The sequence below is a fragment of the Eptesicus fuscus genome, chromosome 16, assembly GCF_027574615.1.
Source record: "Eptesicus fuscus isolate TK198812 chromosome 16, DD_ASM_mEF_20220401, whole genome shotgun sequence".
NCBI lineage: Eukaryota > Metazoa > Chordata > Mammalia > Chiroptera > Vespertilionidae > Eptesicus > Eptesicus fuscus.
The window spans coordinates 60,750,844-60,774,038 of NC_072488.1; the positions used below are offsets into that span (position 1 = coordinate 60,750,844).

The 23,195-nt window shown below is 40.4% G+C and overlaps 1 protein-coding gene and 1 non-coding gene across 5 annotated transcripts in view; both read right to left on the reverse strand.

Annotated features, from left to right (window-relative positions):
• Positions 1-23,195, reverse strand: part of LOC103299684 (testis-specific gene 10 protein-like) — a 141,718-nt gene that overhangs the window by 101,205 nt on the left and 17,318 nt on the right. For 3 of the 4 annotated variants that reach the window (XM_054728453.1, XM_054728451.1, XM_054728454.1), the window contains exons 3-6: positions 10,089-10,304; positions 2,722-2,787; positions 1,205-1,372; positions 676-831 (exon numbers count right to left, since the gene is read on the reverse strand). In XM_054728453.1, coding sequence (XP_054584428.1) covers positions 676-831; positions 1,205-1,255 — 207 coding nt within the window. In that variant the 5' untranslated portion in view covers positions 1,256-1,372; positions 2,722-2,787; positions 10,089-10,304. The remainder of the gene's footprint in view (positions 1-675; positions 832-1,204; positions 1,373-2,721; positions 2,788-10,088; positions 10,305-23,195) is intronic. The other variant, XM_054728455.1, reaches the window with a different exon arrangement.
• LOC114228068 (small nucleolar RNA SNORA70) lies at positions 17,951-18,053 on the reverse strand. The gene has a single exon (XR_003614151.2). It is a non-coding gene; the product is annotated as a small nucleolar RNA SNORA70 (small nucleolar RNA).

The following is a 23,195-nucleotide window of genomic DNA, read 5'->3' on the forward strand; positions in this document are numbered from 1 at the left end:
AAACTATAATAAAACCCACTAAGGTGAACTTTAAAACTTCAAAAAACCAAACTAACAGTGTCTCCATCTTATCAAATTTTTTCTTTCTCTTAGAGTAGCAAGCCCATCACCATGCATAAAGTTGCTATAATTCTTAATTAAATTTAATATGTTTAAAATAAATTTTGTTGGTAATATATGGTGTTTAATATTTGGGGACTAGATAAACTATTTGGTTAATAAAGCTATTAATTTTAAGTAAAAAATAGAGATAAACTATAAACTGATTTTACTTTCTGAGATTAAACAAATTCTATGGCAGTTTCTAAAGTGACTGATAATAAATCAAAATGATATGTCACTATTTTTTAATCTCCAAACTCAAATATTTCTACCTTGAACTTAATCCATCCATTGAACATTTTCCTCATTTCTTATTAAAAAACAAAACAAAACAGACTATTTCTGTGCATTTATATGACCTTATACGGGTATGGGGATAACATACGTGTGTGTACACAAATACTGTATGAGAAATATATTATATTTCATTAAAAATATCTTAAGACCGAAGGTAATTCCTAACTGGTAGTTAAATTAATTTGATTGACAAATTTAAGCATATCTAAAGAATTACATATCTCTAGAGTTAACTGTTATTACTTACATATTTTGTTTCTTTGTAAACAAGTTTACCTGTTCATAAAGAAGAAAGGTCTTGTCTCTCTCAGATGTGAGAACCTTGACATTACCCTGAATTTCTGCCAAATGACGCTCATATTTTTCCAGCATGCACTTAAGTTCTTCACGGTCTCGCGTGGTCTTCAAAAGCTCTACATCACAGTGTGTAGCCTACAATTATTGGATAAGAAATGTGAAGCTCTTCTTTGCATGATGGCCGTTCACAGTCTCTACTTAAGCAACCGTGACAATATAATGAAAGGAAATGGTGAAAAAGAAGTTTAAAAATCACCTCGCTTTTAAACAGCTTCCTCCAAAATTGTTCCACATTTGTCTGATTACCTCCCAACCAGGATTAATGCTGAGGCTAAAGAACCAAATTTAAAGATCCACTGTCCATCAAAGAGACCTCTGTCCCCCAACCTCTTTGATAGACCAATTCATGCCAATCAACCTGAATTGTTCCCAGATTAGGTAAATCAAAGAATAAAAGTCAGTGTTTGAGCAACAAACTCTAAAATATTTATAACTTTCCAAAACTTACCCGGGAAGATGGTGACAGGCGTCTTGGACTTTTAGATCTATTTCTGATCATCTTTCTCAAGTTTTGAGCTTCACTCTTGTAGTGATCTTTGTCTGCTTCTAAGGTCTTGATAAAGGAATCAAGTCTGGAAGGAGATTTATTTTGTGCTTTTTCAGTCTCTAAAATTATCTTGCAGGGAGAAAAAAATTAGGCCATTATTTCAAGCTAAACTACAGCATCATTTTCTACATGAAGTTGAACACACACAGGATCCTTAAAAATAATAAATGTGGTATTTTAAATATCATACTTAAAAAAAGCAGTTAGATATCATTCCTTTCCAGCATTTCTGAATGTTCTACATTTTTATTTAACTAAAAGTATCCATATATTTACCCAACAATTTTGAAGGAAATAAGGTAAAGAAATTTCAGAGAGGCCAGAAATGTCCAAAGATGTAGTTATAAATCCTAAAAATAAAATTGCTTAGAAAAACTTGTTTAGTTTTGTTCAATAACTGTCCAAGGAATTAATATATTAAAGGAATGCTGGATATTCTATACTTATAAGAACTTTCAAGTGCATTCCCATTCAGTTTAGTATATTTAGAAACATTTCCTTTACAACATTTATTTTACCAATGCTATATTGGGAGAAAATGACAAATATATTTACAGAGACGGTCTTCCAAATTATTTTAAATAGTAACATTAAAATGTCTAAACAGAGCAGTTTTCATTTCACATCGTTAAATTAAAAGACATATTACTTAGAATTAAACAACAAAATTTGACTTACAGATATTTCTTACTAAGAAGAATGAAAGTAAATATGTAGACAAATGTATCTTCCATGTTGAGAATTAAATTACTTATAGTTATCATTTTAAATCAATTAACAGCAAAGGGCATTAATAAAACTAACCAGAAGTTCTATAGGAGAGCAAGGAATAATGATGAAATGGAGCAAGAACAGCATTGCTCTTACACATGGGAGTACCCTGTGCACCAAGCAGAGGGCTGATTGTAGAACACAAACACTTTTTACTAGAGGCCCGGTGCACGAAATTCGTGCGTGGGGCAGGGGGGGGGTCCCCTCAGCCCAGCCTGCACCCTCTCCAATCTGGGACCCCTCAGGGGATGTCCGACTGCCGGTTTAGGCCCGATCCCAGGAATAATGATCCCCGGGATCGGGCCTAAACCGGCAGTCGGACATCCCTCTCACAATCCTGAACCACTGGCTCCTAATCGTTCACCTGCCTGCCTCCCTGGTTGCCCCTAACAGTCCCCCTGCTGGCCTGATTGCCCCTCACTGTCTCTGCATGCCAGCCTGATCACCCCTAACTGCCCACCCCCTAGCCTGGTCGTAGGCAGCCATCTTGTGAGGGTGTGAGGGTTAATTTGCATATTACCTCTTTATTATATAGGATTGTTCACAAAATCATGAGAGTCGGAACATACATACAATTTTTTGTAGTTTTATTATGCTAACAGAATAAAAATTATTCCTGAATATATATTTAAGAAAACTGTACTTACAGATCTAAGTCTTTTTATTGTATCTTCCAATACTATTATATTATTTTGCTGGCAAATGAGTTCAATCTAAAAATCAAGCCAGAAAAAAATTATTGGGATTTTAAATATGTAAACTGATTTAACTGGGAAAAGAGAATCAAAAAAGCAAGCCATTTAAAATAAAAACATACAGACAGTGAATATTTTACAAAAGAAACTATATTCTACCACTTCATGTGTACCTACTGTTGCTGATAAAAGAACCTAGGATGATATATAACAGTTCTTTTAAATTACCTTATATAAAATATTGATTATACTTTATAAATTACTCCCCACAAACTAGAAAAAAATGGTAATACTAATTATAATCCTGAAGATAATAATGTAGAAGAAATAAAAGAATGACTAGGATTTTTTAAGTTTTTCTAAATCACCATGGTCAGAAGTGATTGTCTTTTCCTCTGAACTCTTTTAATAGTTTAGTTCAATCCAACCCACAAAAAATCGAACCCATAAATCTTTTTTTACCAGATTTATGATATCAAACATACCCAGAGTCATAATATAGTTCCCCATAGTTACATACTTAGTATATAACTAAACTGTATGTTCCTAGAGGCCAGTGACTATGTTTTTTTTTTTTTTTTTTTTTTTTAAAATATATTTTATTGATTTTTTACAGAGAGGAAGAGAGAGGGATAGAGAGCTAGAAACATCGATGAGAGAGAAACATCGATCAGCTGCCTCCTGCACACCCCCACTGGGGATGTGCCCGCAACCAAGGTACATGCCCCTGACCGGAATCGAACCCGGGACCTTTGAGTCCGTAGGCCGACGCTCTATCCACTGAGCCAAACCGGTCTCGGCCAGTGACTATGTTTTTATGCAAAGCTGTAAAGCTCTCTACTAAAAGTTGGCAAGTTAGTTTAATAAATTTATTTCTCTCTGTTTTTGCAAAACCAACGAGGTGCCTGAATCTTCCCTCAGGACATCAAGAAACCTGTCCGTGACAACTGGGAGAATGGGTTGAATGTAATGGAGTGTGTATTAAAAAATGTGAATCAGTCAGTACTGGACTTGCACAAATTGATCACTGACAAAAATGACCCTCATTTGTGTGACTTCATTGAGACTCACTACCTGAATGAGCAGGTGAAATCCATCAAAGAATTGGGTGATCACGTCACCAACTTGTGCAGGTTCTGGGCCCCTGAAACTGGCATGGCAGAGTATCTCTTTGACAAGCACACCTGGGAGACAGTGATGAGAGCTAAGCCTTGGCTGCTTCCCATAGCCACGGGGGGTGACTTCCCTGGTCACCAAAGCAACATGTGCATGTTGGAGTTAGCTTTGCCTTTTCCATAACTTGGACCAAATCATCCACTCATGTCTTTCATTTGTACCATTCCTTCAAATAAAGTAATTTGGTACCAAAATATATATAATAATAAAATAAAATGTACTATATTTTATTTTATATTTTAATCCTCACTAGAGGATATTTTTCCAATGCTTTTTAGAGAGAGTGAAAGAGAGAGGGAAAGACAGAGAGAAATATTGATGTAAGAGAAACACATCAATTCTTTGCCTCCTGCACAAGCCCTGACCAGAGCCCAGGCCAGGGAGGAGCCTGCAACTGAGGTACACGCCCTTGACCAGAATCGAACCCAGGATCCTTCAGTCTGACACTCTATTCACTGAGCCAAACTGGCTAGGGCCTAAAATGTTCTATATTTTTAAATGTACTATATTTTAAATCTATTCTGGGATTATTGTACCTCATTTGTTCTTCTGACCAAAGTACTTTTCTAAGATTTCTCTGGAAGTGATATTTATAATAATAAAAGTGTAATATGCTAATTAGACCAACGATCCTTCCCAATGAAGCCAGGGCTGTGAGGGAAGTGTGGGTCCCAGGTGCCTGCCAGTAGCTGGAGAGAAGCCTGGGTCCCAGGTGCCAGAGGGAAGCCGGTGCCGGCAGCCAGGGGAAGGAAGGCCTAGTCTTGCACAAATTTCATACATCAGGCCTCTAGTTTTAATGAAATATTAAGGGGTGCTATGGTATGAGACATAATTATGTACAGTTTGGGTAAGCTTATATATGTAATTTGGATAGACAGTTTTCAATGCTTCAATTGATAATACCATACAGAAACTAAAAAAATGGGTATATATTGAATTGTGTGTAAAGATGTAGATACTAAATTAGTATAAAAACTCAAGGCCAAAAATTTTATTTAGTATGATACATTTTTATAATAAATAAATTCATACATAAATATCCTAGATGCAGATAGAAGGAAATGAATAATATATAAACTGAGGAAGATAGATTATATTTAATTATAGCAAGGTATGATTATGGTAGATGTTATACACACACACACACACACACACACACACACACACACACTAGTGGCCCGGTGCATGAAATTTGTGCACAGGGGGTGGGGGTTCTCTCAGCCTGGCCTGCACCGTCTCCAATCTAGGATCCCTCTCGCAATCCAGAACCGCTGGCTCCTAATCACCTGCCTGCCTGCTTGATGCCCCTAACTGCTCTCCTGTGTACCTAACTGCTCCCCTGCTGGCCTGATACCCCTAACTGCTCTCCTGTGTACCTAACTGCTCCCCTGCTGGCCTGATGACCCTAACTGCTCTCCCTTCCTGGTCTAAACCCCCTAACTGCCTATGTGCTCTCCCTTCCTCTCTGCGCCTTCAGAGCCTGGCACAGGAGTGCTGAGAGCTCTCCGCCGAGGCCCGCCCCCATCCTGACACCCCCCTCTGGGCCCGCGACGCCACGGGCCTGCGCACACCTCCACCAAGGGGGCTGCCCTGGCAGCAGCTTCATGTCCTGGTGGCGCAAGTCCCCACCCCATCCCTGCCCAGGAGCTCCAGCCCATGCATGCCTCCATCTGGAGCGGCCTCTGCCACCGAGTCAGTGTGACATTAGCGCTGGGCAGGCCTCTGTGCGCCTGTGCTGGGGGCAGAACTCTCCGCCCCCGTCCCCACCCACCAGCTCCTGCCTGTTGACCGGTGGTGACGGGGACACCATTAGGACCAATTAGCATATTACCTCTTTATATATATAGATATATATACACTAGAATATACAGTATATATATCTATATCTATATATAGATATATAAATATCTACATATAGATATTTATATACGTGTGTGTGTGTATATATACATACATACATACATATATATATGTATATATATATATATAATGTATATCCACACACACACACACACACACACACACTAATAAAAGTGAAAGATGCAAATTAACTGTACCTCCATGATGCCCACCAGCCAATCAGGAGTGAGTATGCAAATTAACCCAACAAAGATGGCAGGTTAATTTGCATGTGCAGGCACTGAGCAGCCTGGGTCCCAGGAACATCCTTTGACCCAGGACGCTCCAAGCCTATAGGCCTGTGCGTAGGCCCTGAGTGGCCAGGGTCCCAGAATGCCCCCGGCCAGGAGTAGCCTAAAGGCGCCAGCGCCAAGCAGCCTGGGTCCCAAGACGAGAGGCCAGGGGCGCCAAGCAGGCTGGGTCCCAGAACTAGCAGCTGGGCCACTAAGTGCAAGTGGCTGCAAGGCAGGGTGGGCTGCAGAGGAAACACCTTTTCTTTTCTTTTTAAAAAAAATATATTTTATTGATTTTTTACAGAGAAGAGGGGAGAGTGATAGACTGTCAGAAACATTGATGAGAGAGGAACATCAATCAGCTGCCTCGTGCACACGCCCCACTGGGGATGTGCCCCCAACCAAGGTACATGCCCTTAATAGGAATCAAACCTGGGACCCTACAGTCTGCAGGCCGACGCTATATCCACTGAGCCAAACCAGTTCGAGTGTAAACACCTTTCCTGACCGCTCATTGGCTAAGCTCCCTGTACACCGCCACTTGCAGTGTTCTTCGTAACTTGGGTAATAAGAATCCAAGAAGGTGATCTAGGGTTTTTCCACCACACTCCTGGAGAAAAAAATGAAGGTCTGCTGCTGGAGGAGCTAAGAAATGTCATATCCTGCTCTAGATGGTTTGGCTCAGTGGATACAGCCTCAGCCTGCTGACCGCAGGGTCCGGGTTGGATTCTGATCAAGGGCATGTACCTAGGTTACAGACTGGGGCCCAGTTCAGGGCTTATGCAGGAGGCAACCAATCAAAGTGTCCCTCTCACACTGATGTTTCTGTCTCTCCCTCTCTCTCTCTTCCATACTCTCTAAAAATCAATGGAAACATATCCTGAGGTGAGGATAAAAAAAAAAATTAAGAAAGAAATGTCATATTCTATGTAAGACACATCTTGAAAATGCCTAAAGAAAGTTGTCATTTTTTCATGGTGAAGGGACTGGAGTCCATGTTGATGAAAACACCGTGGTGGCTGCGGTGGATGACAGTGCCTGTAGCAGCGGGGTGATGGGGCTGGCGCCTTCCCCTGATCAGCCCAGTCACCTCCTGCAGAGGGAGGCCAGACTGCAGCTTAGGCCCGCTCCCCAGGGATGTCAGTAGGACATCCCCTGAGGGCTCCCAGTCTGTGAGAGGGGGCAGGCTGGGCTGAGGGACAACCCAGTGCACGAATTTCATGTACCGGGTGCCTAGTATATATATATTTAAATATGCTTTTATTAATTTCAGAGAGAGGAAGGGAGAGGGAGTTAGAAACATCAATGAGAGAGAATCATTGATCAGCTGCCTTCTGCACGTCCCCTACTGGGGCTTGAGCTGGCAATCCAGTATGTACCCTGACCTGGAATCAGACCATGACCTCCTGGACTGAAAATTTTAATAATAGATATGTATTATTTTTCATATAAAAACATAATGTTGATTCCACTCTGAAAAACGAAATTATAAGTGACCCAAATGAAAAGATACTAACTAGTGTCATTTATTTGACAATTGTTTAATGAGGGCATACTATGCATCTGACATTGTGTTATATTCTTGGTTTAGTGGTGACTAAAACAGACAAAAACCTCTGCCCTCACAGATCTGACATTATGGTTGAAAAGAGAAAAACAAAAGATATTAGGTAAAATATATGTCAGATAGTGAGTATGTCATTTAAAAAATATATAGAATAGGAGGGTCAATACAGCAGTGTAGGTAAACATGGTATTCACCTCCTCCTATAAGCACATCAAAATTAAAACTAAACCACAGAATAACCATCATTCAGAACCACTGGGAATCTGGCTGAACAGAAGCCCTACAACTAGAGAATTAAAGAAGCCACATTGAGCCCTCGCTGGTTTGGCTCAGTAGATAGAGCGTCAGCCTGCAGACTGAAATGTCCTGGGGTTCAGGTTCAGTCAAGGGCATATGCCAGGGTTGTGGGCTCAATCCCCATTAGGGAGCATGCAGGAGGCAGCTCATCAGTGATTCTCTCATCATTGATGTTTCTATCTCTCTCTCCCTCTCCTTTCCTCTCTCTGAAATTAAAAAAAATTTTTTTTAAATAAATAACATGTAACAACACTTAGCTTTGGGAAACTATGTTATTACAAACAGTTTACTAATTTGGTGACTAATAAAATCAAGTCAAGCACATTCACATGATATTTAAGAATTCAATAGGTTGCTTTTCAGCTTTCAAATCCACTCTGTGTTTTGCTTATAAACCATCAGGCAGCAATGTGAAACAAAAATGTCAAGTGTGGATATTCCCAGTTTCTAAATTTCATGGCAGAGTATTAAATCTCAATCAAGAAAGATGTTACCAAAATGTCAAGTAGCTACAGCAATTAGAATAATGTGGCAGTGGCATAGAAACAGCAAATGAATCAATGAGACCAACCATCTCAGAACTGCGTCCACACACATTTGTGAATTCAGCAGCTGCTAAAATGGCACCTCAAATCAGTGACTAAAGAAAGCAGTAGTTGACCCTACCTCATACTACAACAAAAAAATTTCAAAGAATTATAACTTTTGAAAAAATTATTTAAAAGAATTAAAAGACAACTTTAGAAAATATTCTTGTAGTTCTTGAAGTGAGAAGGCCTTCCCAAACCAGAGTCAACATGAGGCGAAGTACACAGGATTTTCAGGGCAGTGAAACTACTCTTTTTGATAGTACAATGGTGGATACATGTCATTCCAAACCCACAGAACGGTCAACACCAAGAGTGAACCTAAATGTAAACTATGTAAAAACTAGAGGCCCAGAGCACACGAAATCGTGCGCAAGTAGCTCACTTCCATTTGCCTCAGCTAGCCGCCCGGCCCGCCCTCCACCCCTTGTAGCCCTCCGCTGCTCATAGCTCTCTGCCGCTAGGAGCTAGCACCCCACCCTGCCTGCCGCGAGAGCTGCTGCTTGTTTGGTTACGGTGTTATGGCATCATGGCCACAGACCTTTTATATAAGAGATGACGGGTCAATGTAGGTTCATCCATGGTAACATATGCACCACCCTGATAAGGGATGTCGATGATGGTGGAGGCATGTGTGAGGGCAGGGGGTATATGGTAAATCTCTATACCTTCTGCTTAGTATGAATTTATTTATTTTTTTAAAAATATATTTTTATTGATTTCAGACAGGAAGGTAGCGGGAAAGATAGATAGAAACATCAATGATGAGAGCGTCATTGATCAGCTGCCTCTTCCATGCCCCCAAATGGGGTTCGAGCCCACAACCCGGGCATGTGTCCTGACTGGGAATCGAACTGTAACCTCCTGGTTCATAGGTTGACACTCAATCACTGAACCACACCAGCCAGGCAGTTTTGCTATGAATTTAAAACTGCTCTAACAAATAAAGTCTATTCAGATTTTTAAAAGGACGAGGGAACATCTAAAATAAAACAATCAAAATACTGACAACTATGACTACAAAGAAATTTTAAACTTTGGTTAAAAATACTTTTTCTAAAGTGTGAAATATATTGTGGATGTGATACAAACAGAAAAAAAAAAGAATGGGGATACATGCATCTTGTTTGTAGCTATCTGTGTAGAGAGAAGGACTAGGGAGGAGGAGAAATGTTTGACATACAGAACGTTATTATTGCTTGAAGTTTTTACCATTACACATCTTACTTAGGAAATTTTCTTAACAAAATTTTTAAAAGAAAAAATGTAAGATACAAAACAATTCATAGAACAGAAATTTAAATATAATGTCAAATCTAAAAACTTTTTTAATGATATGAGAATGTCACTTCTTCCTTTGTATTTAATAATTACATATTTAAAGTAAAATTAAAATCTTGATCAATAGTCAGATTGATAACTACAATAACTAGAATTATTGTAGTCATTTCACAATATATATACAGAATCATTATGTTGTACACCTGAAATTATTTTTAATGACATATGTCAATTATACATCAATGTTTTAAAAAATCCCATCAGTGGTAAGTCTAATACCTTGGCTTCTTCAAGTTCCTTGTCGGCAGTATCCACCACAAAATTTTTCTGTTTTTCCAATTGCTTTGCTAGTTGGTCAATTTTAATCAATTCTTTACAAAGATGCTCATTGTGGCTGGTTAAATTGTCTATTTGATTGCTTACCACCTCCTTACTATTCACGAGGTTTCTAACATATTCTTTCAAGGCATGATTTATCTGCTTGAGATCTTCAATCTGTATAATTAGAAAGAAAATAATCACATTAAAATATGTCCTTGGCTTGCCTTTGAGTAGAACAACTAGATGACTGGAATCAGAAAGGTAGGTTTGCTTCCCTGGCAAGGAGACCAAATTATGTATCTTACTTTACTTTATGAATTTTGTGCCATGTGAATACTTTCCTTATCTGAAAAAATAGCCTATCTAATAAAAAGGTAATATGCAAATTGACCGTACCTCCACCACACCCAGAAGCCACGCCCACCAGCCAATCAGGAGCGGGTATGCAAATTAACCCAACCAAGATGGCTGCAGCCACAGAGAGAGCAGGAGGCTTGGGTTTTCCTGGCAATGGAGGAAGCCAAGCTTTCCGCACACCCTGGCGGGCCCAGGCCTCCACTCAAGGCTACAAAGTTTCAATTATAGAATATAAATAAATCCCATATACCAGGGCCTCCACTTGGCTCACCGGGGGGCATGGCAGGCCTGCAAACCACCACAGGCCCCTCGCCCAGGCCACCTCATGCCCCAAGGAAACCCCCACCCTGATCTGGGACACCCTTAAGGGCAAACCAGCTGGCCCCCACCCATGCACCAGGCCTCTATCCTATGAAATCAAAGAATAATATGCAAATTGACTGTCACTCCAACACACAAGATGGCTGCCCCCATGTGGTCAAAGATGACTGACCCCATGTGGACACAAGATGGCCACCACAAGATGGCCAGCAAGGGAGGGCAGTTGGGAGAGACCAAGCCTGCAAGGGAGGGCAGTTGTGGGCGATCAAGCCTGCAGGGGAGGGCAGTTAGGGGTGACCAGGCCGGCAGAAGAGGAAAGTTGGGGGTGACCGGGCCTGCAGGGGAGGGTAGTTGGTGGTGACCCAGGCCTGCAGGGGAGAGCAGTTGGGGGGACCAGGCCTGCAGGGAAGGGCAGTTAGGGGTGATCAGGCCTGCAGTGGAGGGCAGTTAGGAGTGACCAGTCCTGCAGGGGAGGGCAGTTAGGGGCAAAAAGGCTGGCAGGGGAGCAGTTAGGCATCAATCAGGCTGGCAGGAGAGTGGTTAGAGGGTGATCAGGCTGGCAAGCAGAAGCAGTTAGGGGCAATCAGGAAGACAGGCAGGTGAACAGTTGGGAGCCAGCTGTCCTGGATTGTAAGAGGGATCCCAGATTGGAGAGGATGCAGGCTGGGCTGAGGGAAATCCCCCCCCATGCACGAATTTCATGCACTGGGCCTCTAGTGCTATATAATAAAAGGCTAATATGCAAATCGACCAAATGGCAGAACAACTGGTTGCTATGATACACACTGACCACCAAGGAGCAGATGCTCAATGCAGGAGCTGCCCTCAGGTGGTCAGTGTGCTCCCACAGGGGGAGCGCCACTCAGCCAGAAGCCAAGCTCACAGCTAGTAAGCGCAGTGGTGGTAGCAGGGACCTCTCCCGCCTCCGCAGCAGCGCTAAGGATATCTAAGCTGTCAGTCGGATATCCCCCGAGGGCTCCCGGATTGTGAGAGGGTGCAGGCCAGGCTGAGGAACACCCCCTCCCCCAAGTGCATGAATTTTGTGCACCAGGCCTCTAGTACAAATAAAAATCAAAAGGTTAAGATCTGTATCTTTCAAGACAATTTACAGTTTAATAAAAAAGAACTTAATTACTATTGATTTTTAACCAAACTATTAGAAAAATTGCCAAATATTTATATCTGCAAAAAAGAAACCAGTATTAAAATTATTTAATTGTAATAATTAATATAATCAATAGCATTCTTTATAATTAAATTTGTTTATTATTATAAAAACATGCTAATTCTTTAGAAAATTCCTTTTGAACATATCAATAACTTACTCGACTAAGCTAAATACCAGATCAATCAAGTATTTGCTGATTAATACAGAGGACCATAGCTTTCCTTCCCAGCCCACTATCAAACCATCAAGAGATGAAGAAAAGGGCCTTTCTATCATGAAGGTGTCCAAATGCCTTTAAAGGGGAAAATGCATATATTAGACCCAGTGGGCAAGATTATATGTTGGGAGCTCTGTTAAATTCCAAATAAACAAAGCTAGGTTAGGTACCTGCCCTCAGAGAACTTTTCACTTGAGAAAATACAAATACAATATGTTAAGTGCCACTAAAGACATATTTATGAGATAAAGTAGTGGCACAAAGATCCTTTCCCATAATATTTGACTCTCATTATATATTTAACAATATTTATTGAATACCTACATATTTAAGGCACTGTTTAGTACACCCTGGAATGTGTGAAATGACAAATGAAAAAAGTAAAAAAGACCATTAATCAGATAGTCTTTAAGGAGCATCTAAAATCGCTAAATCCCTCATCTAATTCTTAGTTCTAACATTCTTGCTCTGACCTTTCCCTTTTCAAATAACTATAGAGATAGTTCTTTCTAATCCACAAAAATCAACAGTTCTCTTTAAAAACATAAACTTTATCTTTAATTCGTCACTATATAAAAAAGCATCCTAAACATTATGAGTTATATTTATACTACAATGGCACTTATTATACTCAATACATACCTAGAAGGACCATAAAATCGAGCCTACAACCCAGGCATGTACCCTGACTGGGAACTGAACTGTGACCTCCTGGTTCATAGGTCGACCCTCAACCACTGAGCCACACCAGCCGGGCTCCCTTTGGCATTTTGTAAAGCACACACTAACTTGTCAGATTTAGAGGTAAAGAGTTTGAATTATCAAATCCAGGAAATAAGAAAAATGTGAAGAATAAAAAAAAAAATAGAGGAAACTGCAAATGCACATATCTCCTTAGCTAAGTCTTATCACACCGCCCTGAATTTTTAGCAATACATCCTACTCTATTCTCTTTTGGCCTTCTTCTATACACAGCTAAAAATTCTTTGAAAATGAAAATTTGAGGTAACTCCTGTTACCTAGGGTGCTTCGTCACTTTGAGAATGAATAAGATGAAAGAATGCCATTTGTGATCCCAGCCCTATAGACCTGTCTGGCGTATCCACCATCCCCTATACAGACCTAAGATTCAGACACACTCGGGAAACAATCTCACTAAACTCATTTTAAAACCTATATTAAGGAAATTATTGAAAATGTGATATACTGTCACTGAATGTTTTCTTATGAGAATCCTCAGGGAAAACTGTTAGTTCTTTTGGATATTTCAGAAAAACATGTAGTTCTTCTGGATACCCGGTTTGTTCCTACTCTGTGGATTGTGAATTATTTACAGTCCACAAAGGCAACTTCCTTTCCACCTTTGCGTCTTAGAAGTGCAAAGCCAATCTGGAGCACTACTACAGAAGTCCGTGCAATGAATCTGTTTGCTATTCTCATCTCACGCTTTCATGGTTTATTTCCCCCTATTCTTATTGCTACTTTCATTATTAGTATTTTTAAACTATGGGATGTAGGGTAAATAAACAGATGAACTTCAATTTATCTATTCTACGTATCTTTTTGTCTTTGTTCATGACTTCTGAGTGACTAGAGCACACTATAGATGCTGACTAACCATCCACTGCACCAGGAGAGATTAAATGCTTCTCCTCTCTGTGCTTCCATAAAGCCTTTTAGTTTTATCTTAGCATTTTATAAGATATATTATAATCATTATTTTTATTTCCCTGTTCCTTCCACTAAATTATAAGCAACTTTAAGTGGACTGTGTCTCTAATTTCTTATTCAACATAATTCTCACTTTTGTATCATTATATTTTTAGCACATAACAAGTTATTGTTAAATGAATAAATAAAACAAATGAATTATAAATGCACGAACTCTTCCCTCTCCTCTGACATCAAGCTCTACTTTCATACATTTCCAAGACACAAATACTTTGAAAGAGGCAGTTTAGAGCAGTAGAAAGAATGTGGGCTTTGGACTAAGATAGGCAGATTTAAATTCCACTGTAGCCTTTTATCAGTAACTTAATATCAGGCAATTACCATATTTTCTTGATCCTAAGAAGTACATTCTGACTTCAGAAAAAAATAAATAGAAGCCTCTTGAGTCTTATCTGTTAAATGGAGACAATATCTACAATTTGCTGGGATGTATATAAAGAAATATTAAAATTCAAGTAGAGGAACCAAGATGGCGGCATAGGTAAATACATGAACTTTCTGCCTTGCACAACCACTTCAAAACTACAACTAAAAGACAAAACGGATATCATTCCAAACCACAGGAAGGCTGGCTGAGTGGAATTTATACAACTAGAAGGGAAGAGAAAAGCACACTGAGACTGGGAGGAGGTGCGGAGGTATGGAAGTGAAGTGCGGAGGTACGGAGGCACTCAAAAACAGGCTGGCAACTGAGTACGCTGTTGTCTTTTTCAATCGGGAGGGAGATACAAGCTCCTGATTGCTCTGAACTCCAGTTCCGGGTGAGAATCTGGGGACCTAGACTCATATGGGGAGAAAATGGACTCTCTGGCATCAGGAACATGATGGCGGTTTTCTCTCAGAGATGTTTGCAGCGAGCATTGTTCCTGCACAATACCGCAGGACACAGAGGCCCAAGGACCTCTTTGGGACAGGGCTGATGGACAGCCATTGCTGTTTGCTCTGCCCTGGTGATTCTCTGAGACCCACCCTACCCAATTTACAACCCCACCCAAGCTGTGTGCAGAGGCTTTTGCATATGAATGGCCTGACATTTTGCAGTCTAAAATTACCTAATGAACTGCAGCTGGGTAAGAGAGCCCCAGAGCCTCCAAGAGAAGGTCCAAAGCTGGACAGCAGCTTGCATTGCTTCACAGCTGGGCCTCATCTGGGCACCTCCAAAGCCCAAACAAAGCGGAGGAATCTGCAGATCTCTCTGTAGCTCCTGCTGGGTGGCCTCAGGCAGTGGTTGACTTTGTACCTCCTTGGAGATCCAAGAGCCAGTGTACCCAGTGGTCAGAGTGAGACCATCCAGATTACAACTCTTCACATCCATAAGAGACAGAGTCAGGGGGCAGACTCAGTGAGCGCCAAAGCCCCACTGAAGCAAGTCCTGCCCCATAAGGGTGTCTCCAGCACAGAAGTTCTCCCAACATAGACACAACTGATCCTCACAGCCAATTGGCCTGGTGGTCAATTCCTCTCAGTAATACCAACAGCAATCAAGGCTTAACTACAACAAGACTGTGCACACAGCCCACAAAAGGTTGCACCAAGAGTGTTCACCCCAGGTAATTAGGGAGGCTGAGCCACTGGGCCCTATAGGACACCTAGCACACACACAAAGCCACTCTATCAAAACAGGGAAGCAGTCAAAATGTGGAGACAAAGAAACATGTCACAAATGAAAGAAATGGAGGAAAGCAAACGACTGGATATAGAGTTCAAAACCACTGTTATAAGGTTACTCAAGAATCTTCTAGAAACCTCCGAGAAATGTAGTGAGACCCTAAGGATATGAAAAAGTACCAACTAGAAATTAAGCATACACTGACTGAAATAAAGAATAATATACAGAGACCCAACAGCAGACTAGAGGATCACAAGAATCAAGTCAAAGATTTGAAATACGAAGAAGCAAAAAACACCCAACCAGAAAAGCAAAAATAAAAAAGAATCCAAAAATATGAAGATAGTGCAAGGAGCCTCTGGGACAACTTCAAGCATACCAACATCCAAATTATGGGGGTGCCAGAAAAAGAGAGAGAGCAAGATATTGAAAAACTATTTGAAGAAATAATGACTGAAAATTTCCCCCACCTGGTGAAAAAAATAGACCTACAAGTCCAGGAAGTGCAGAGAACCCCAAACAAAAGGAATCCAAAGAGGACCACACCAAGACACATCATAATTAAAATGCCAAAATCAAAAGACAAGGAGAGAATATTAAAAGCAGCAAGAGAAAAACAGTTACCTACAAGGGAGCACCCATATGATTGTCAGCTGATTTCTCAACAGATACTATGCAGGCCAGAAGGGAGTGGCAAGAAATATTCAAAGTGATGAATAGCAAAAACCTACAACCAAGATTACTCTACCCAGCAAAGCTATCATTTAGAACTGAAGGTCAGATAAAGAGCTTCACAGATAAGAAAAAGCTAAAGGAGTTCATCACTGCCAAACCGGTATTATATGAAATGCTGAAGGGTATTCTTTAAGAAGAGGAAGAAGAAGAAAAAAGTAAAGATAAAAATAATGAACAACAAAGTGACAACAAATATATATCTATCAACAAGTGAATCTAAAAAGCAAGTGAATAAAAAATCTGATGAACAGAATAAACTGGTGAATATAATAGAATCAGGGGCATAGAAAGGGAGTGGACTGACAATTCTCAGGGGCAGGGGGTGTGGGGGTATGGGAAGAGACTGAACAAAAATCATACACCTATGGATGAGGAAGAGTGGGTGTGGGGGTAAGGGCAGATGGTAGGGTGGGAACCGGGTGGAGGGGAGCTAAGGGGGTAAAAAAGAGGAACAACTGTAATAATCTGAACAATAAAGATTTATTAAAAAAATAAAAATAAAGTTCAAGTAAAATTTCTGGTAGATTATAGGTATTCCAAAAAGTAGTTTTTCTAAACATACAAATAAACCCTTTTATTTTAAGACTAGAGGCCCGGTGCACGAAATTCATGCACTTGGGGGGCGGGGTCCTTCAGCCCGGCCTGTGCCCTCTTGCAGTCCAGGAGCCCCATAATTGATCGTCCTGCAGATGGAGGCCCCGCCCACTGCCACTGGCCGGGTAGCTTGGGCCTCCCTCTTTGGGGTGATCACAGAGCCCCCCAGCTAGTGGCCTGGGCCTCCATCTGTGGGGCGATTGTGGGGCGATGGCAGGGCCCCCCCCCCAACCAATCACATCACACCCGTCTTAGTGGCGGCAGTCAGTGCTGGGTCGCCACGCCACCTGCGACCCAGGAGGGACCGAGAGGTCAGCAGTTCAGCCCACTTGCCAGTCCCCGCCCACCTGAGCCTGCTGCACAAGAAGCCTGGCATCCGGTCATCCGTTCGGTTGTTTTGGATGCTACGGGCCCTGGCTCTTTATATATTAGGATAACTGAAGAACAGGAAGTTGCAAACATGTACAGAGAGATCTTATGTGCCCTTAACCCAGTTTCTCCCAAAGGTTACATCTTAATTATAAGACAATGTCAAACCCAGAGATTTTACATTGGTATAATGTGTGCATATTGTTCTATATGGTCTTATCCTGTGTATATTGTTGTAACTACCACCTCAACAAGCTATAGAACTATTCCATCACTTCAAAGATCACCCTCCTGTAACACCTTTAAAGTCACATCCTCTCCCTCCACATCTTTATCATTTGGGGGACAGGAAATAGGAATTATTGGTGGATGTAAAGAGGGGTCAGCCTGAAGCTATTTGTCCAGGGGGCCATGATTATGGATGTATTTGATTCCACAGTCATCTGGGATAAGCCACTTTTCAGCCTCCATACCTTCAAATTCATCCGATTAAACTCAGTGAAGCCTTCTTCTTGGAGATGTGAATCTTCTGGTGGCCAGGGAACTTGAACCTGCCCCTGTACAAGGCCTCATTAACATGGTCCTTTTCTGCAGCTTGGTGTAGAAGGAGATGATGACTTGGCCAATATGGACCCTGGCCACTGTGGCCTGGGGCTTTCCAAAAGCATCCAGATAGATTGGGAACAGCATGATGTCAGACATGAGTGTCCAATGGAAAGGGTTGTCTCCAAGGTCCTTTAGGGCAACCCATATAAGCAACAACAATCATTGCACACTGGGCTCCCATGGGGAAAAGAGCATGGTTGGCTTAATTGTTTGTAGACATCCTTATCTCTTAGCAACCACTAATCTCTATAATTTCATCATTTTGAGAATGTTATATAAATAAAACCATGTGATACAGATCAGTATGTGATCTTTTGATATTGGCTTTTTCTCTCAGCTCAATGCTCTTGAGATCTATCCAAGTTAACAACTTGGATCAATAGATTCCTTTTTACTGATAATTAATATTCCATAATATGGCTTATGAAAGTTTACTCATTTACCAATTAAGGGAAATTGTAGTTGTTTCTAGTTTTGGGTGATATCAAATAAGGCTGCTATGAACAATTGAATAGAGGTTCTTGAGTGGACATAAGTTTTCATTTTAGGTTGTATGGTTAATGTAGGCTTATTTTCCCAGAGTGGCTGTACCATTTCTCATTCCCACTGGGAGTGTATGAGTGATTCAGTTTCTCCTCATCTTAGCCAGCATTTAGTCCTGTCACTATTTTTCATTTCAGCTGTTCTTATAGGTGTACATTATTTCATCATGGTCTTAATATGCATTTCCCTGATGTTTAAATGGATAAATATATTTTTGTGTTTGTCAACCATATATCCTTCTGTGAAATACCTGTTCATGTCTTTTGCTTATATTCTAATTGGATTATTTGCTTTTTACTGTTGAGTTTTGATGAATTTTTCATGTGTTATAGATATGATTCCTTTGGCAGAAATATGTGTCATAGCTTATCTTTTCATTCTTTAACAGGGTCTTTCATAGAACAAAGGACTTAAATTTTATGAAGTTAAAACTATCTTTTTAAATTTACTTTATGAATCATGCTTTTGGTATCATTTTTTCACCAAGCCCAAGGTCCTGAATATTTTCTCCTGTGTTACCTCTACCTAGTTTTAAATTTTACATTTAACTCTATCGTCAATTTTGAGTTAATTTTTGTATATGGTACAAGGTTTAGAACTAGGCTTATTTTCTTTCCCTAAAAGATATCCAATTGCTACAGCAGCATTTGTTGAAAAGACTCTCTTTGCTCACCATTCTTTCAAAAATCATTTCGCTATACTTATGCAGGCTATTTCTGTATTCTCTATTCTGTATAATTGATGTATGTGTCTATCTTCTAACAATACCATAGTCTTTATCGCTATGGCTACATATTAAGTTATGGAATCAAGAAGAATGACTTTAATTCCTAGAAAAATACAACCTTCCAAAACTCAATCAGGAAGAATATAAAAATCTCAATAGGCCGGTAACTATGGAGGAAATTGAAGCAAGTCATCAAAAACCTTCCAGCAAACAAAAGCCCGGGGCCAGATGGCTTCACGGGGGAGTTTTACCAAACATTCAAGGAAGAACTAAAACCTATCCTTCTCAGACTATTCCAAAAAATTCAAGAGGAAGGAATGTTTCCAAGCTCATTCTATGAAGCCAGCATCACCCTAATACCAAAACCAGATAAAGACAACACAATGAAAGAGAATTACAGGCCAATATCCCTCATGAACATAGATGCCAAAATCCTCAAGAAAATTCTAGCAAATCAGATCCAGCAGTACATCAGAAAGATGATATACCATGATCAAGTAGGATTTATCCTGGGGTTGCAAGGATGGTACAATATCCACAAATCAATAAATGTGATATATCACATAAACAAATTGAGAGCTGAAAATCACATAGTCATATCAATTGATGCAGAAAAAGCATCTGACAAAATCCAACACCCTTTCTTGATAAAATCCCTCAGGAAAATGGGAATAGAGGGATCATACCTCAACATAATAAAAGTCTTATATGACAAACCTACAGCCAACATCGTACTCAATGGGCAAAAACTAAAACCATTTCACCTAAGAACAGGAACGAGACAGGGATGCCCACTCCTGTTCGACATAGTACTGGAAGTGCTAGCCATAGCAATTAGACAAGAAAAAGAAATAAAAGATATCCAAATGGGAAAAAAAGACAAACTTGTTATTATTTGCAGATGACATGATACTGTACATAGAAAACCCTAAAGACTCCATAAAAAAATTATCAGACTTAATAAATGAATTCTGCAATGTAGCAGGATACAAAATTAATGCCAAGAAATCTATGGCATTTTTATACACCAATAGAGGTCCGGTGCACGAAATTCATGCACAGAGAGCGGGGGGGGGGGGGGGGGGGAGGGTGGGAGGGGAGGAGGGTGTCCCTCAACCCAGCCTATACCCTCTCCAATCTGGAACCCCTTGGGGGATGTCCAACCCTAAACCGGCAGTCTGACATCCCTCTCACAATCCAGGACCGTTGGCTCCTAACCACTCACCTGCCTGCCAGCCTGATCGCCCCCTAACCACTCCCCTGCCAGACTGATCACCCATAACTGCCCTCCCCTGCCAGCCTGATCACCCTCAACTGCCCTCCCCTGCCAGCCTGATTGCCCACAACTGCCCTCCCCTGCCAGCCTGATCACCCACAACTGCCTTCCCCTGATGGCCTGAATGCCCACAACTGCCCTCCCCTGCCAGCCTGATCACCCACAACTGCCCTGCTCTGCCAGCCTGATTGCCCACAATTGCCCTGCGCTGCCAGCCTGATAGCCCACAATTGCCCTCCCCTGCTGCGACCCACCTCCTCCACCAGGACCCGCCTCCTCCATGCTGCGCAGAGCCACGGGACCCCCAGGCTTCACCGTGCTAAATGGCCACCTGGCCCCGCCTCCACTGTGCATGTGGCCATCTTGTGGCGGCCATCTTGTGACAATGTCGCACAAGGGTGTCGTGCGAGGGCATGATGCCACCTAGGCTTTTATTATATAGGATAGTGAACTTACAGAAAGAGAGATTAAAGAACAATCCCATTTACCATTGAATCAAAAAAAGTAAAATACCTAGGATTAAACTTAACTAAGGAGGTAAAAGACCAGTACTTGAAAAACTACAGGACACTGAAAAAAGAGATAAAGACATAAACAGATGGAAGAACATACCGTGTTCATGGATTAGTAGAATCAACATCATTAAAATGTCCATACTACCCAAAGCAATATATTTTAAATACCAATGGCATATTTCACAGACCTAGGAAAAACTCTCCAAAAATTCATCTGGAATAAAAAAAGACCCCGAATAACTGCAGCGATCCTGAGAAAGAAGAACAAAATAGGAGGTATCTCAATACCAGATATCAAGCTGTATTACAAACCACTATTCTCAAAACAGCATGGTATTGGCACAAGAACAGACATATAGACCAATGGAATAGAATAGAGAACCCAGAAATCAACCCAAACCACTATGCTCAATTAATATTTGACAAAGGAGGCAAGAACATACAATGGAGTCAAGACAGTCTTCAATAAATGGTGTTGCGAAAACTGGACAGATACATGCAAAAAAATGAAACTAGACCACCAACTTTCACCATACACAAAAATAAACTCAAAATGGATAAAGGACTTAAACATCAGATGGGAAACCATAAAAATATTAGAGGAATCCACGGGCAGCAAAATCTCAGACATATGCCGAAGCAATATCTTCATTGATACAGCTCCTAGGGCAATGGAAACTAAAGAGAAAATAAACAAATGGGACTACATAAAAATAAAAAAGCTTCTGTACAGCAAAAGAAACCATCAACAAAACAACAAGAAAGCCCACTGTATGGGAGAACATATTTGCCAATGTTATCACCGATAAGCGTTTAATCTCCAACATTTACAGGGAACTCATACAACTTAACAAAAGGAAGATAAACAACACAATCAAAAAATGGGCAATGGACCTAAATAGATACTTTTTGAAAAAGGACATAAGGAAGGCGAAGAGACATATGAAAACATGCTCAAAGTCACTAATCATCCGAGAGATGCAAATCAAAACGACAGTGCGGTACCATCTCACACCTGTCAGAATGGCTATCATCAACAAATCAACAAATGACAAGTGCTGGCGAGGATGCAGAGAAAAAGGAACCCTTGTGCACTGCTGGTGGGAATGCAGACTGGTGCAGCCACTGTGGAGAACAGTATGGAGTTTCCTCAAAAAACTAAAAATGGAACTCCCATTTGACCCAGTGATCCCACTTCTAGGAATATATCCCAAGAAATCAGAAACATCAGTCAGAAAGGATATATGCACCCCTATGTTTATAGCAGCACAATTTATAATAGCTAAGATTTGGAAACAGCCTAAATGCATATCAGCAAATGAGTGGATTAAAAACCTGTGGTACATCTATACAATGGAATACTATGCTGCAGTAATAAAGAAGGAATTCTTACCATTTGCAACAGCATGGATGGAACTGGAAAGCATTATGCTAAGCAAAATAAGCCAGTCATAGAAAGATAAATATCATATGATGTCACTCCTTTGTGGAATATAATGAACAACAAAAATGATGAATAAAAATAGATCCAGAGACAGATAAGCCTCGATCAGACCGTCAAACCTCAGAGGGAAGGTAGGGGAGGTTGGGGGTAAGAGGGAGAGATTAACCAAAGGACTTGTATGTATGCATATAAGCATAACCAATGGACACAGACACCAGAGAGGTGAGGGCATGAGTGGGTGTGTGTGTGTGTGTGGGGGGGGGGGGGGGTAAAGGAAGATAAGGACACATATGTAATACCTTCATCAATAAAGAAAAAAAAAAGGAATGACTTTGTTTTTTCCAAATTGTTTTTGCTGGAATTTGAGAATGTTAAATAAATAAAACAACTTGGATCAAAAGATTCCTTTTTATTGCTGATTAACAACTTGGATAGACATTGCATTAAACCAATAGATTGATTTGGACAGAACTGACATCTTTACTATATTGAGGCTTTCAATCCATGAACATATGTCTTTCCATTTGTTTAGATCTTCGATTTCATTAGCATTTTGTCTTTTCAGAACACAAACTCATAGCTTTTTTATTAGATTTACATCTAATCATTCCATTTCCTATTTGAGTAACTATAGATAGTAATGCATTTTTAATTTTGATTGCCACATGTTATATATAGAAATATACAGAAATGTAATTAATATGCTTGTCTTGTATTCTGACCTTGCTAAAATCATTTATTAGTTCTGGCTTTTGTACTGTATATTTATGAGATTTTCAAAGTAGAAGATCATGTGATCTACAAACATGGACAATTTTATTTCTTCATTTCAGGTCTGTGTGTCTTTCAACCT